This window comes from Anabas testudineus, chromosome 22 (assembly GCF_900324465.2).
Source record: "Anabas testudineus chromosome 22, fAnaTes1.2, whole genome shotgun sequence".
Lineage (NCBI taxonomy): Eukaryota > Metazoa > Chordata > Actinopteri > Anabantiformes > Anabantidae > Anabas > Anabas testudineus.
The window spans coordinates 4,980,688-4,995,359 of NC_046630.1; the positions used below are offsets into that span (position 1 = coordinate 4,980,688).

A 14,672-nucleotide genomic window follows, 5' to 3' on the forward strand; every position below is an offset into this window, starting at 1 on the left:
TTTTGGATTGGTCCGACGTCATTGCTGTCCAATGAAATCTGTGTTTATATTTATATTAGAACATTGATTTATGTATTACATTACAAAACACATTAATAGACAACAATTATCAACTGTTCACTTACTTAGTTTACATATTTCACTGTCATGTTTCTGTCCTGTTAAATGTTAAATATCACAATTTTATATACAGCTAATTCCATATTTGTGAATTTGGCTACTGAATGTATCAGTAAAATGTCACAGTGTGTTTTTTCCACCTAAATATAAAAATATGTAGAAATGATTTGTGCAAACAAAATATCACATTCTCCAAAACACAGTTAACACAACTTATAATGCTAAACCACATTTTAAACTACATAAATATAAAGATCTGTATAAGAAGAAACAAAGGCAAAGATATTCACAGTATTATGAGTGGATTGTGTTTCATTTATCATTTATTAACATGATGGATTTTATTAGAATTGGGTTTCAACAAGGTACAAAGTGGTTTAAGAGATTTTTGTTTCATGCTGATTGAACCTAAAGTGCCTGCACAGTTCAGAGTGGACTGCTCCTTTAACATAGAGTAGGTAGTTAGGTGGTTGTTACTTATATGAAAATATAAATTATATCAGCTTTAAATGATCTATAAATCCATACAAACAGAAAAATCTGTTACTGCATCCACACACTGCACAAGCAGAGCAGTAACCATGGCAACAATGAGCCTGTGGCCAGCTCAATCAACATTTAACGTACAACTAGAAGAATCGTCTACAGCCGAGGGTGTGTGTTTATCATCACACATCATCAGCATCCTGTCACGTAAGTTCGACTTTCAGATAAACTGAAAGTCACCGTTAGTGTCGCAGGCGGGTAAAAATGTAGAAGAGAAGTCGAGCTATGACCAGTTTGAAATGAATCAGGGATTGTAAATGTTCAGCCAAATAGAAAGCCTAAAAGAAGAGAACATGTCACAGTGTTCCTGCTTTCAACCGCCAATAAACTGAGCACCATAATGGAGCCTGAGAGAACAACACAAGGCAACATTAAAAATCCCCGCTCTGCCACTTATTTCCCCACCGTCGCATTAAAGAGAAGAACAGATGACTGCTGAGCAGGAAGGAGATTCACAACGTGCTGCAAGTGGAGCAGAGCTGATGGCTGGAGAAAGCAGGCGACGGTAGGGGCACAAAAGGATGTCATCTGCAGGGTATTTTTAGAGTGTGAGGTGCACTGATAACTGGCTGCCACTACAATCTGCCTGCAGGTTCCCAGCAATAATAGCTGAACTCATTCTGCAGTGAAATCACAGGCAGGCTGACTGACTCTCTCTCTCATTCACATATAGTTTAATTCCCCTGAGAGAAGATGAAGATTGAAATTTCCAGTCAGTTTATGTTTCTGTCTTCAGTAAGAGTATGTTTGGTTGTGACCAAAAAAGAAGACGTTGCAGTTTAAGGGATTGGGATATTTTCCTTTGCAGGTTGTTGGACTTCATTTTATGGGTGGTGTAAAGTGGTACAGAAGCAACTTACAGTGTGTGGCCCTACAAGGGTCAAGAGGATAAATCTGACAGACCCCAAGACCTGTAACAGAAGAGGAATGCAGACAAAATCTATATATACTATGGGAGCTCATGCTTAGTTAATCTTTGACCTTTCCCTTAAATATTTGCTTTATTTTTGTGAAATCTCTGAATGTTTTTATATATTTGTGTCTTTTGAAATCAGGCTAATAAAACAAAAACAAAAAAAAAAGAAGAAACTGCAAAAAATAATAAAAAAGAAAAACACTGGGAACTTACAAGTAAAATCAAATGGCTTTTGCATGCAATAGATGCACAAATTTCTAACAGCTTTGAAGATACTGAGCACTGACGCGCCACATTAGCTCAAAAGATCTCACATGTGGTTCAGAGTTGCTTGATAAAATTAGAATAAGGATAAAAAACAGACAGATGTCAAAGTCTGTTCTTGTAAATCAGTTTGACTTATACTGGCTTATTTTACTTTGCACAGAAGGACAAAGTGTTACCTGACACAAAACAGAAGCAGGAGCAGAAATTAATTAGCATGATGAAGAAAAACATGTTTTTAGTGCATGTCTAGAATGTGCTCCAGGATGTAAACATGTGTTTACTTGTTTATAATGAAGGAATGATTTCATGGCTATAACATCAGAGGATTTACAATATAAAAAAGTTAACCTCATTAACACAAAAGGCCAGATTATAGTTTGCAAAACATCCAAAAATAATCCAGTTAAGCAAATCTATGTGGTGACTAGTGATGTCAGTTTCTAATATGCAAACATGTTTTCCATAAAATATGAAATAGAAAGAAGAATAAAAAGAGCTGTATCTCCCACTTATATCTATTAATGTTAATTAAAACTATTTACAGTCAGCTCTCCATTATCTTAGACTGACTGTGCAGAAACACAGAGCTTGAAGAAAATACATTATGGCATTAACACCACCTGCTGGTGGAACAGTCATGTTTGCAATAAATTAAAATGAAACACTTCTTTAACTCTGATGCATTTTGTGGCACAAATTTAAACAGCTTGTTATAGAAGAACTGAGGAGGAAAAAAAACCGGGTCAGAGTAATGAGGTATCAGCTGTTCTCCAATATATGTCTGATTAGACTGATTAGATTGATCAGATTGATTAGATGATAGATTACGTCTCTATTTTGAACCTTGCTTTCTTTGCAGCACTAACATTTTCTTTGCAGCTCTTTCTAACACGTTTTATCTGTATTTTCTAAATTTAGTTTCATGCAGACTTTAACACTGGTCACATGACTCGGACGTTTGGGCGCATACCGGAAGTCCCGACACCTCAGGCAGACATGGCGAGTTTGTCAGAGAGCTGCAGAACAGCCTCCACAATGTTTTCTTTCACGGGTCAAACGAAACGCTGCTCGTGGATTCTGTGTTTATTTGTGCTGATGTGTTTGACGTCGGTGCAAGTTGCGGCCAAACCGGATAGTTTGACAGATGTGACGGACGGAAACTGGGAGCAAATCCTGACCGGAGAGTGGATGATTGAATTGTCAGTGACCTGCTGCTAACGGCTAGCTATTATGAGCTAGCATAACTAGGTCATAATTTCCTGTGTCCGATCAGGTTTAACCTTCAGATGTCTTGCTTTTCTATTCAGTGGTTATCTTTTCTGACCAAGTTAGCACTGACAACTTGTTAAGATGTACAGCTAGCAATGTTAATAATGCCATCTTAGATAGCCAGCTTAGCTAGCTAGTTACCACTGAGTTGTTTGCTAACTTAGCCAGTTTGCTAAGTAACATGCTAATGGAAACACAGAGTTATCAGTACATTTATTTACACGTTCATGTGCATGATTGTACTTATTATCCGATGCTTTAATTGTGAAACTTTCTGTCCATTAGCTACGCACCCTGGTGTCCAGCATGCCAGCAGCTGCAGCCGGTGTGGAAGGAGTTTGCGGACTGGGGGGAGGACATGGGAATCAACATAGCTAAAGTGGACGTGACAGAACAACCTGGTAGGTCTAAATCTGAAATCTAAATGACCTTTTTCCAACTGACTTCTCTATGTAATAACAAGCAAGAGTTATCAAATAAGTCCAGCAGATCCATACTGTACTAAACAGTCATCAGCAGGACAAAATAGTTCAATTATCCCAACACCAGCTCTGCAGTTAACACCAGTTTATACAGGGTCTCCTTGTCACTTTTTATTCCTTTAATATTTTATGCAATTGCTAACTTATTAACAGACATTAGGTAAGACATTTTAACACAAGTGAGTTCAACAAACACCAGAAACGGCTGCACACATACAGTCCAGTAGTGCTCAGGTCACAGTGCTCAGGATTATGACATCCTGCATTAAATCTTACTGTCATGTCTGTTTCTTGCTAATACTAAAGCAGGAAATGAAGAGGAGTGTTTCTAGTACTTTGTCTACTTCATTTTAGTATTAAGGGTACACTAAATACTAGAAACACATTATAATGCAGTATGGCAACTTTATATTTAAATATATTAGCTGTAAAATTTGTCCAGGAAATGAAACTATACATAAGACAGTTGGTATCAGCATTGCAGGTACATCCTTGGTATGGTGGGGTTTCATTTATTGTACAGACAGTAACTTTACTAAATAAGTTTGGAGTTGATAAAAATTAGTCTGATGCATGAATGTATGAATTGACGATGTTAATGTTTAACAGAGGAATTCACCCTGTCTGCCAACCCTAACTTTTCTTACAGTTAAATTTTTACTCAAAGTGTTATTTCTTGCACACTGACTGTACTCATATCCTCCCTCTGAAAGGTCTGAGTGGACGGTTCATCATCACTTCACTTCCTACTATTTACCAGTAAGTTCTTGGTAATGGTGTGGTTTTTTTTTTTATCACTTCCTTTTTCGTGTCACGGTCTAATTTTGTAAAGCTGCTGTGCACAATCTTACAAGTGAGATTCTAAACTAACTTAGTCTCGTTAACTCTGACCTCAATATTTACCCATTCGTTTTGGATGTGACGTAGAACTGCAATGATCAATTAGGAAATAAGCTGCTGGTTATATGCTGCAGTATATTATAAGAAGTGTAGCTTAGGTTTTTGTGAGACATTGCTGCTTTTACTGGTATTAGTTTGAAAGTAACTTGAATAGTTATCTTAGGTTTTACATTGTAAACAAAATCCAATAATTAATCACATATATGTACCATCAAATTAATTTACTTAATTGAGACAACAATAGGTAGATTGATTTATTGTGGATATTTATAGTTTTAGTACTACTAAATAAACAAAAAACATACCACAAGTGTTGTGCACAACAGTATTTGCACTATAATATTCAAATTAGTTTTTTTTCTCAAAGGAAATGCACAGATAAACAAAAACTTTGAAGTAGAAACATAAAAATGAATAAATAATACATTTAATTTAAGTAAAGTATAGTAAAAATAAAAACAAAGAGAAATTTACAGGGACAAACAGAGGTGATTCTTATTTCTGACTTGCGATTGGTTAACAGACGGTAATCTATAACCAGACAAAAAGTAGTTAGATTTGTTGGTAGTCACTTTTTTATTATAAGAAATTGATAAAGGACCCTGAAGTTGCTAAATGTAGCAACATGGGATCTACATTGACCACATGGAACAGCGGAAAATCAAACACAGGCTCCAGCACCTAAAGAGATACTGACTGGTCATCTCTTTATTTACATGGAATAAGTAGTCACCTTCTCAGACATACATACTGCATTTATTGAATAACATTTAAGGCTTTTGTTGTTATATAATCGCACAGACTGGCATTGCAGTTAAATTAATAATGCAGCACTAATCACTACCCTGGCCTGTGCACAGTTTGCTATTTTTAGTTTAATTGCTTGGTCTATAAAATATGAAGAAATAAAAAATCATGTTTTCCCAGGGCCTAGAGTAACAACCTCGCCTTCTGATGTCATTTTATTTTGTTTCTTTGATACGACGGCCATTCAAGTTGCACATTGTCAAAAGCTGCAAAGTCTTTCAAACCTACAGATTGTATTGTTTGTATCGTAATTTGGAGAACGTTTTTATGTTTTGCTTTCTTATCCTGTTCGTCGACATTAACTGTCACTGTCACTCTGCCAATCAGTGTGATGTTTCCTAAGAAGTCCTTACTCAGTATCTGTGTTTGTTTTTCAGCTGTAAGGATGGTGTTTTCCGAAAGTACCAGGGAGCTCGCACAAAAGAAGACTTCCTCAGCTTTGTTGATGAGCAAAAATGGAAAGCAGTAGAACCGGTTTCATCTTGGTTCGGGCCATCCTCAATTTTGTGAGTTGGAATTCATTTTCTGGGCAGTAAATCATTTTTGTAATATAATCTATACACTGTAAATTATTTTTATTATAAGTATACTTTTCATGTTAGAATCAGAATTAGAATCTGTAAGAACTTGACATTTGATTTTCACATTAAAGCATCAGTCTAGTAATACTGCATCACAGTTGCAGCAGAAAATAGCCTCAGAAATCTGCCCTGTCACTTCTATTCTTAGTGTCTCCCAGTTGGATTAAAATCAGAACCTCTTCTTCTCTACTTTGTTGTGTTCAGGCTCCCTATTAAATTACACTTTATTGTTTTTCCTCTTCTGTTGGCAGAATGAATTCAATGTCTGCTTTGTTCAAGCTCTCCATGTTTATCCGGGTAAGTGAAGGTTTATTATACTGTATACAGGAAGCACCTAATTTCTTCAACACTTCATTCAAAGCGGAAAGTGAAGTACAAAAAAATCCAGTGCCGCTTTATAAGATCCAGGAAAATTGCAATCGAACCTCTCGAGCAGCAACAAAAATGACCATAGTAGGACAGAAGACTAAAGTTACAGAAAACAGAAAGCTGTTGAAAGTCAGTGTTGCTGCTAATGTCTCAGAGTTTTTGATTGTTTTCATCAGCAACAAAATCCAGAGAGCCCAAAAAATGTTTTCAGTAATTCCCACCTGTTTGTTTATGTATTTTTTAAGGCGCGCTGCTGTAATTTATTAATTTTTAGTGTAATAACCAGCAGCAGTATGGAGGATGTTTGTTGTAATGAAGTAGTACTGTGTGTAACCTAGTACAACAGTGGAAAACAACTGAGCTGAAGATAAATAGATTTATTAGTTTTTAGGAATAGCACATTGTTGATTTTGGTTTGTTAATGGTGTAACATGACAATCAATTCATTAAAACAATTAGACATGTAATAATATTGTTTTAATGTGGAAAAATGTTTACTCACTGAAACTGCTCTTCAGAATTTGTGGTGTGATGAGTTGATGCATTATTTAAAACTCAAAATGTGGGCCAAGGGCGGCACCGTGCTGAAGGTTTCCTCTGCACTAAGAGATGTACTGCAGTACCTTTGCCTTCAGGCTGCACTCAAACTCATAGTAAAGTCATTGAAGGGGACAGTTGCAGCCTGATGTTAAAAAACCTTTCTTAACCTTCTCAGCGTTGTCATAACTACATGACGGAGCAGCTGGGGATTCCTGTCTGGGGTTCGTATGTTATCTTTGGTCTAGTCACTCTGTTCTCTGGCCTCGCACTAGGACTGGTGAGTAATTACACTAGATTTCATACATTTTTAAAATGGTTAAATGGTATTAAAAGTTCTCACGTGGTAATTCATCTTTTGTCTGTACAGTTACTGGTGTTCATTGCAGACTTTGTCTTCCCCTCACGGCGGTTCTCTTCCCCTGATTACTATCAGAGTAAGTTTCCTAAAAGGTTTTGCTGAATACTGATTAATAAGTCACTTATGTTAAATACACAACGCTGGTTCATGAACGGCCTTTTACTGTTTGTCGTGAATGTGACCCTGCAGAGAAACAGACAATGGAGCAGGCGAGGTTAATGAAGCAACAAGATGATGCACATGAGGCTGACGGCGAGGAAGACGATGATGAAGAGGACGAAGAGGAAGACGGAGACCAGGATGAGGTCTGGAGAAGGAGGAGAGGGTCCCCTGAGGGCCGCCCAGAACCAAAGGGACAGGGATTCCCTGATGAAGCTCTGAGGAAGAGGGTGGTGTGCAGCCGCGAGGAGGAAGAGGACACCTAGAGCGTCGGCAGATGCTTCACGTGGCCCCTACTCCTTTTTATGAAGAGCGCTGTGGAGTCAGCAGAGTTGGAGGAGCCTTGGTCCCGAGCAGCAGTGTTTACAGCAGGGAGCCCTAAACCTCCCCCCTAACCTCTCCGTCTCCACCTCCTCTGGGGCCCAGAAACACCTCGCTTCTTTTTCTTCTCCTTCCCTCATTTTAAACGAGAGCGCCTCAGACTCCCACCACCGCTCTCTCTCCGCCTGAGCAGCAGGCTCCACCTGGAAAAAGCGAAAACACTCTTTGACACCTGTTTTCACTTGTGGAAACAAATCGCCTGGCTGACGATTAGGTATGAAATGGAAGTAGGGCTGGATTTTGTGATGTTGTTTATGCTATGCATTGTTTTTTAAAGATTTGTGTGTTGTTATATGTTCATCTCTTATTATACCAGGCTTGCATTTGAGGTTTATGTTGTAAAATGTTTGTTTTTGTTTTCTCTTCTCGCATATATTTTACAAATCCTGACTGCTTAACCCAGCATAACAATGTCCACACACCATTACATATTCAGTAAATAATGAGGAGACAAGTGTAAAGAATTGGCCCCAAACATGTTACAAACTTAAGCAGATCCAGCACGAGAGATTTAACGGTACAACAAACACGCTTTCTCATGTTATTTTGTCAGAAATACAACAGAAGAGCAACCAAACAAATTGATGTTCAAGGAGGCTAATCGAGAATAATTTCAACTGCAAGAGGGAATTGTGTTGCACATGATTCGTTTTCGAACGGAAACACAAACATTACAGTGGTCTTGTTGTATAGATGTAATGTTGAGTCGTGGTCAGTGCTCAACCTGGCGGCAAATCTGTCCTGTGGTCGCTTCACAATAAAAGCCTCTTTGTGTTTTGCCAGTTGAATGATTTTAATTTGAACAAGCAGAGGGAAAGATGTGCGGCAGTAAAACAACTCATTGCCAGAGTTTTGGGACAATTTGTTGTCCAGGAGTACAACATTATACAAATATAGTTTATAAAATGTACTTGGAGCAAATATTCATATATCAAAAATGTAACAAATGACAATGAAGTGAACTGTGAATATTAACGAGATAAAAATAAAAAATGCTAACGTAGATGTGTTGTATGAATCCCCCTGCGTGTGTGAAGGGGTTTTAAATCCAGCCTGGAAATGATGGACAGTGCCACAAATGATGATATGATGACCAAACGTCAACACGTGAATCTATTGTTTCGAAAACAGGGTTCGATTTTACAACTTAGGGTTTAAACCTCAGCCCATTTGTTTCCCCCTGCGTCCTCTCGGCTCATGTTTTTATGATTAATTATTTTGGGGGCAGGGGTCCTTCTTAACCCTTCTCTGCTTTTTTCAGCAATCGCACCAAAAACAGTGACAGTGAGTTTGCAGGAGACTAGACGTTACAGATTTTACAAAAGGAACAGTGTTCACTCCAGTGAAGAGGCCTGGTGAATGTTTTTCTGTAGATACGTTTATCATAAATTGGTTTTGTTGTGCTTCTGATCTTTACTTCCGATTTTCTAATTAATTATATTTTTACTTAAAGATTCCTGATGTGTTGTCGAGCTGAGAACTGGCTTATAATACATGCATGCTGTAACACCGTTTAAAGAGGGCACCACTGTAGGGACTTTAACGCTTTAATAAATCGTTTTCTACGTGGGCAAAGTCGCAGCATACAGTATTAGTCCTAACGCTGCTCTGCTACATGGAGCAGAAGGACGTCAATGAATCTGAAAAGCAGCGTTCAGCCTACTGTAATTTCTTTAACCACTTTACATTGGAATTTCTTTCTAAAAATGTGAAACTAAACAAACTTTTGCGGTGAATTTATCTAAAATAGTGCTGTTTTGTGTACATTGACTTCTCATTGAACTTGATGTTGAACACGCTGGCACTTTGAATTATCTGCTCAAACACAGTCTGTGTCCATTTCAGTCTTGAAAAGCAAGAAAGGACATTTCAACATGTCACTGTTGAGGCATATTGGATTTAAATGCTGTTTTTATTATTTTAATTCCAAAGTATTACTTATTTGGTGATAGATCAAACTTATTTTTTACCTGGTAACTATGGCTTGTAGCACTCACACTTTTCTCTGAGCCGGCTGTGCTCCTTATTGTTTGAACCTTTCTTTGAATAAAGGGTTGACTCTGAAAAGTGTCTCACTTTTTCTGTTTGTGTTGCTTCCAATAGCTCCAGCAACTAATGCTAATAAGAACCTTCAGTATTTATATTTCACGGTGATTCACAGTGGAAATAGAAGAGTTGTACGCAGCTGGAATAAATAAAAATTGTAGATGGTGCCGAAAGTGCTCCAGAAAAACCAACTAGCATCAAATATTTGAAAACATACATAGCCAACATAGTATCTACAAAGTGTAGTACACATTGTAGTATTGCTTGATCCTTTATTTGAAAAGTTAAATCTAATGTAATCTTGACATGGAGGGGATTATATCTCTGTATATAATCTGTTTTCCTCTGCAGTGTCGTATAACCGTAAGATAATATCTAACAGAAATACTGCAGTAAAGTACCAGTAACTTCAGTCTTGGGTAAATACTTTAAAGTAATACTGTATTTTTATTATGCTGTACAGTTTATTAAACAGGCTGAACAAGGTTTACAGTGTAGAAAATGTTTTTTAAAGAGATAAAAGTTCTGTTACTGCAAAGCGCAGTCTAATTACTGCTAAACAGCACATCAAAATATATGAAATACTTTATGCACTTCCAGTTTCTGCCGGCAGGAGACAGTCACACACTCACTGTGTGTTTGGAGACAGTAGAGGGTGTAAAAGAGACGGCCTGTTGCTTTTCATCCCACATCTGAAGGTCATCCCACTTCGGGCCTGTTGTTGTTGTTGTCGCAGCATTTACTCCACACTTCAGGGAGTAGGTCATGAGTGACACTGTGGCGCTCGACGTTTGCAGCAGCACGTGTGAAGCTACACATTTCCGTCCATTTGTTCTCCTGGGGCTCCTCATTTCCTGTGTGCACTCTTCTGCACCCTCTTGAGTGGTTTCCAGCAGCTCTCCTATCAGTTGTGTTGTTGCATCTCGAGCAGCCTTCTGCACATGCTCTGTTTAGCGAGGGGTAATCTTTTCCAGCGGGGGGAGAAAGGAAGAAGGTGTTTGAAGGGAATCCCCTGCAGCCTGCTACAGGCCCCTCTAATGTCTCAGAGCAGCTAGAACACCCAGCAGATCCTTGATAAAAAGCCCGCACATGCAGTTGAGGCTGGATGTGATTCATCAGGCACATACTGGACACACATTCCTCTGCAGTGGAGGAGGAGGAACTGGCTGTTTCCCTGCTCTGCAGTGCAAAGTGCAGGCAGATGGCACCGCCGCTGGTTTAGTGGTTTCTGTTCTTGTTCGTTTAGTTCGCTCTGCTCCATATGGTTTGATGTTTTCCTCACTTTTACTTTACCAGTGAAGTTCTTCCCAAGTGTTTGCAGAAATGAAAGAGTAATGACAGCAAATTAAGTTCTGCACAATGCAGTCATAGTTAGTCTATAGGACATGCACTACAGATATTTAAAGCCCTAAGAGGATGTTCAAAGTCTTCTGGTTCCCTGAGAGTCTCTTTATTAACTGTAGACGAAGAAGGGCTCAGTTTGCACATGTCAGCCTGCTTGTCTGATTTATTTGCGAGACATGACCCTGAGATATTTCACACCAATGTGAGGAACAATTCCAGTGTCACAGAGGCTCAGGTGAGGTCTTGCATACTTGTTTTGACATGCAGAGCCTTATGTTTATGAATCAACAAGCTGTAAATGAAATGCACTGATGTACTCAAAAACAAAACCACTGTGCTTGAATTAGAGCCACAATCTGAGACTGTCTGTCAGGCAGGCTCCTCTTTACCTGCCGTCATGGTGAGAAGACGTCCACGTTTGAACCGGAGTCACTTTTTCCACCTCAGTGGTGAGCAGCCGACCACAAACACAAACAGAAACGTTCAGGGTCTTGTTTCCCACACTCCTCTGTTCCATTTACGCGCTCAAATATTCATTCGATTCATCCTCTTCTCACTATAAATCAATTTGATGTCTGTTTTGGCTGCTACGTTTCTGTTCAATCTCATGATGTTTATGGCAGCTTAATCCAGTAATGATGAATTACTGTGTGTCGTTTAAAGCGCCTTTCTGGTCAAAAAATGTTTTATTATATGAGAATCCAGCTTCTCTTCAGCACGCTGGAAGTATTTTTGGACTGGACTCTTTCTTGAATTTAAATCCGCGGGCTGTTGGCCAGGAGGGTTTTTGCTCAAACCACAGAAGTCTGTGAGAAAAACAAGGCAGAGTTATATGATCCTGCCTCACTCGCCGGGCTACTGGACGCCAGCGAGGTGCGAGTGTAAGCGTTCAACAAGGCAGCACTTGTTCTCCAAGCTGCTCTGTCCCCTCCATGTGGTTAGACCATTAAAAGCCATAAATAAGATGAAGAGACTGAGATTTTTCTATTCAGGCTTGTAGTGATAATTTATTCTTTAATGTGAAATCTAATGGAAGATAATCAGGAGATGAAGACAATAGGGCTTCATTGTTTCTTTTTATTGTTTTCTGCATCGCTTCTTCATAAATCTGCATCTCCCACATAAAAAAACCTGTAAAATGTTGCACAGCAGCTCAGTTGAGCTCAAATAATTTAAAGGTAGTCCTTCGGAGAATGGCACCATAAGTTATGTTTAAGTTTTCAGAAATGATCACGTCACCATGCAAATAAATATTAGACGACATTGTTCTGACTTTGTCATGTCTGTGGAAGTAATAAACTTTCAACTTTAATTACATGCAGAAATGTTTATAGCATGGTCAACATTTTATTAAATAGTTGTCTAATTTATCTTCATTCATGCAGACAGAATGGGGTCAATATATTTTGAAATGGAAATTGTTTTGTAAAAATGTTTTTTTGAAAAAGTAAAAACGTTTAAGACAAATTAAATCATACTTGTTTTTCTCGGAAGCAGATTTTCTGACTTGTGATTTTTTAATTTAGTTTTTTTGTAGATTTCGACACTTTAATCTTAGTAAAAACAGAATAAACATTTTTCCCTAAACGATCTACATTTTTTATAAACATATTATAACCCTTTAAACTCACCTTATAGAACATTTTTTTCCTTTCGTTACTAATTGATGGTCTTTAGGATTGTGTGCCATACATTGCAGTTATAATCTTCCTGTTTGCTCGTTGTCGCTTTCTATTTAAATTAGAAAAACTCTTCAGTGACTAATTGTTTCTCCATTGTTGACGTACAGTCAACCACAACCACCAGCTCTGCCCACCTGTATTTACATCCTAAACTGTGTGTCACTTCCTTTCAAGGCGTGTAATTACATAGTGGCTCCGAAATTTAAAAGAACGAAACACAAAGGTTTGTTGTTGTGTCTCCCTTCAGTCTGCACTGGGTATATTTTGAGGAAACCATTGTGGCCAACATTGCCTGGATGCAAAGGTCTTTCTTTCACTGCATGCAGGCAACTAAAATAGCAGCACATGCTCCCTGCAGTATAAACACAGGAAAATGTAATGGCTGGGATTGCCATGTGCCGGCCCGTCCAGAATCAGGTTTAAAGGAGAGAACGATCCCACGAGGGCATGGAAGAAAAAACACACTGAGGTCCATTTGAAGAAATAATAAATGTAATTGACTCACAGATTTTTGACTCGTGTGGGAAGGAAACTCCACTAAACCGCTGCTGTTAAAAGGGTTTTCCTCAGGCCTCAAGAACCCTTCAGATGAATCAAGTCATGAACAACTTCAAATGGAAATTTCACGGCTGTAAAACACTCGATTAATCCTATTATGAGATTTTTTACTTTTTATTTTTTGGCCACATGGTGGTCGTGACCACTTTATGATGGAAAAGCGTATGTGCTACCTGACCATCGGCTGTAGTCATGCTGTGTGTCCAACTACCACTGTTTGGCCCAGATGAGGGCGTCAACATGTAAGGCAACAGGGGCCTTCATCAGTGTGTGTCCAGCATGAGTCTTTGTGCAGGTTGGTGCAGAGCAGGTAGTGTGAAGTGCGTTTTTAATTCACTATAACTCTCTGTAGAGCTCACAGAAGCCGTTGAGCTGCAGGTGAAGGTGTTCATTCTCTCACGATTCACCATTATAAGCAATTCTTTATTCATTGTACATTGTTTTCATAATTTTTTACATTGCAATTTTAAAAATATTGAATATTACTGCTTTAATCATGATCTGGTTACAAATAAACATAATAAATACAGTACTTACCATTTGAGATACACCGTATGAATTGTGTATGCTGATATTAAATGGTACTTAATTAGTTAATTTTTCATTTTTATCTAAGTGAGGAGGAGTTGGTGCATCCTGTGCTCAAATCGACAAACTTTAGACTAAACTCAGTGAGCAGGGCAACAGTTTCCATGGATCTGGTTTGTTTTGGAGCGTATTTACTGTGAAACACACATCTGGTCCTCTTCGATCATTTAAAAGTCCCTAAACTCAACACATCAAACACACCCCTGAGTTGAAACAGTTTCACAGGTCAACAGACTGAGCAAAACCTGCCCCATGAGTCTGAGAATGGGCGTGTGTTTAAATATCTGCATTCCTTTCTTAACTTTTTCTCATAGTAAACGTCTTCACAGGAGGTGGGGAGAAGGAAAAAGGAAGGGCAGAGATATTGGTTTGTTGTTAATTTGCAAAGAAGAGTAATTTAACAGAAATTCCATGTTTGAGAGTCTGTGAAGGTGAAGTCTCTGCTGTAGGTGGGAGGCACCATGTTTCTCTTACAGTATGAGTTTCAAAGCTTAAAGCTGTGTGAAGCAGGTCTACAACAGTCATGTGTTAATCAAAACAAACTGACTTTACCGCGCTGCAGAAACAAAATATCAGTTTGTTATTCATGAGCGCCATGCAGCGAGACCATTCTCAGAACATCTATAACTGGTGAGGCGGCCCACGTTTTCATTTTGTTCTGCAGTTGCATAATCAGGGGAATGGCGATGCCCCACGGCAATCAACATGCATGGTTTTATAGCAGCACAGTTGGAGGTGACATCAAAGTATTTCCTTAAA

General features: G+C 38.5%; 1 protein-coding gene across 1 annotated transcript; it reads left to right on the forward strand.

Moving 5' to 3' along the window:
- Window positions 1-2,824: 2,824 nt before the first annotated feature.
- tmx1 (thioredoxin-related transmembrane protein 1) lies at window positions 2,825-8,698 on the forward strand. The gene is made up of 8 exons (XM_026339467.1): window positions 2,825-3,048; window positions 3,404-3,519; window positions 4,314-4,359; window positions 5,685-5,813; window positions 6,140-6,185; window positions 6,973-7,074; window positions 7,165-7,231; window positions 7,345-8,698. The coding sequence occupies exons 1-8, from the start codon at window positions 2,846-2,848 to the stop codon at window positions 7,578-7,580; spliced, it is 945 nt and encodes a 314-aa protein (XP_026195252.1). The 5' UTR covers window positions 2,825-2,845; the 3' UTR covers window positions 7,581-8,698.
- Window positions 8,699-14,672: the final 5,974 nt, after the last annotated feature.

Excerpts from the sequence above, each read along its gene's own strand:
- tmx1 (XM_026339467.1), top strand. The coding sequence starts at position 2,846 with ATGGCGAGTTTGTCAGAGAGCTGCAGAACAGCCTCCACAATGTTTTCT. Across the intron at positions 4,360-5,684 it reads TCACTTCCTACTATTTACCA|CTGTAAGGATGGTGTTTTCC; the intron begins GTAAGTTCTTGG and ends TTTGTTTTTCAG. Across the intron at positions 6,186-6,972 it reads AGCTCTCCATGTTTATCCGG|CGTTGTCATAACTACATGAC; the intron begins GTAAGTGAAGGT and ends TAACCTTCTCAG.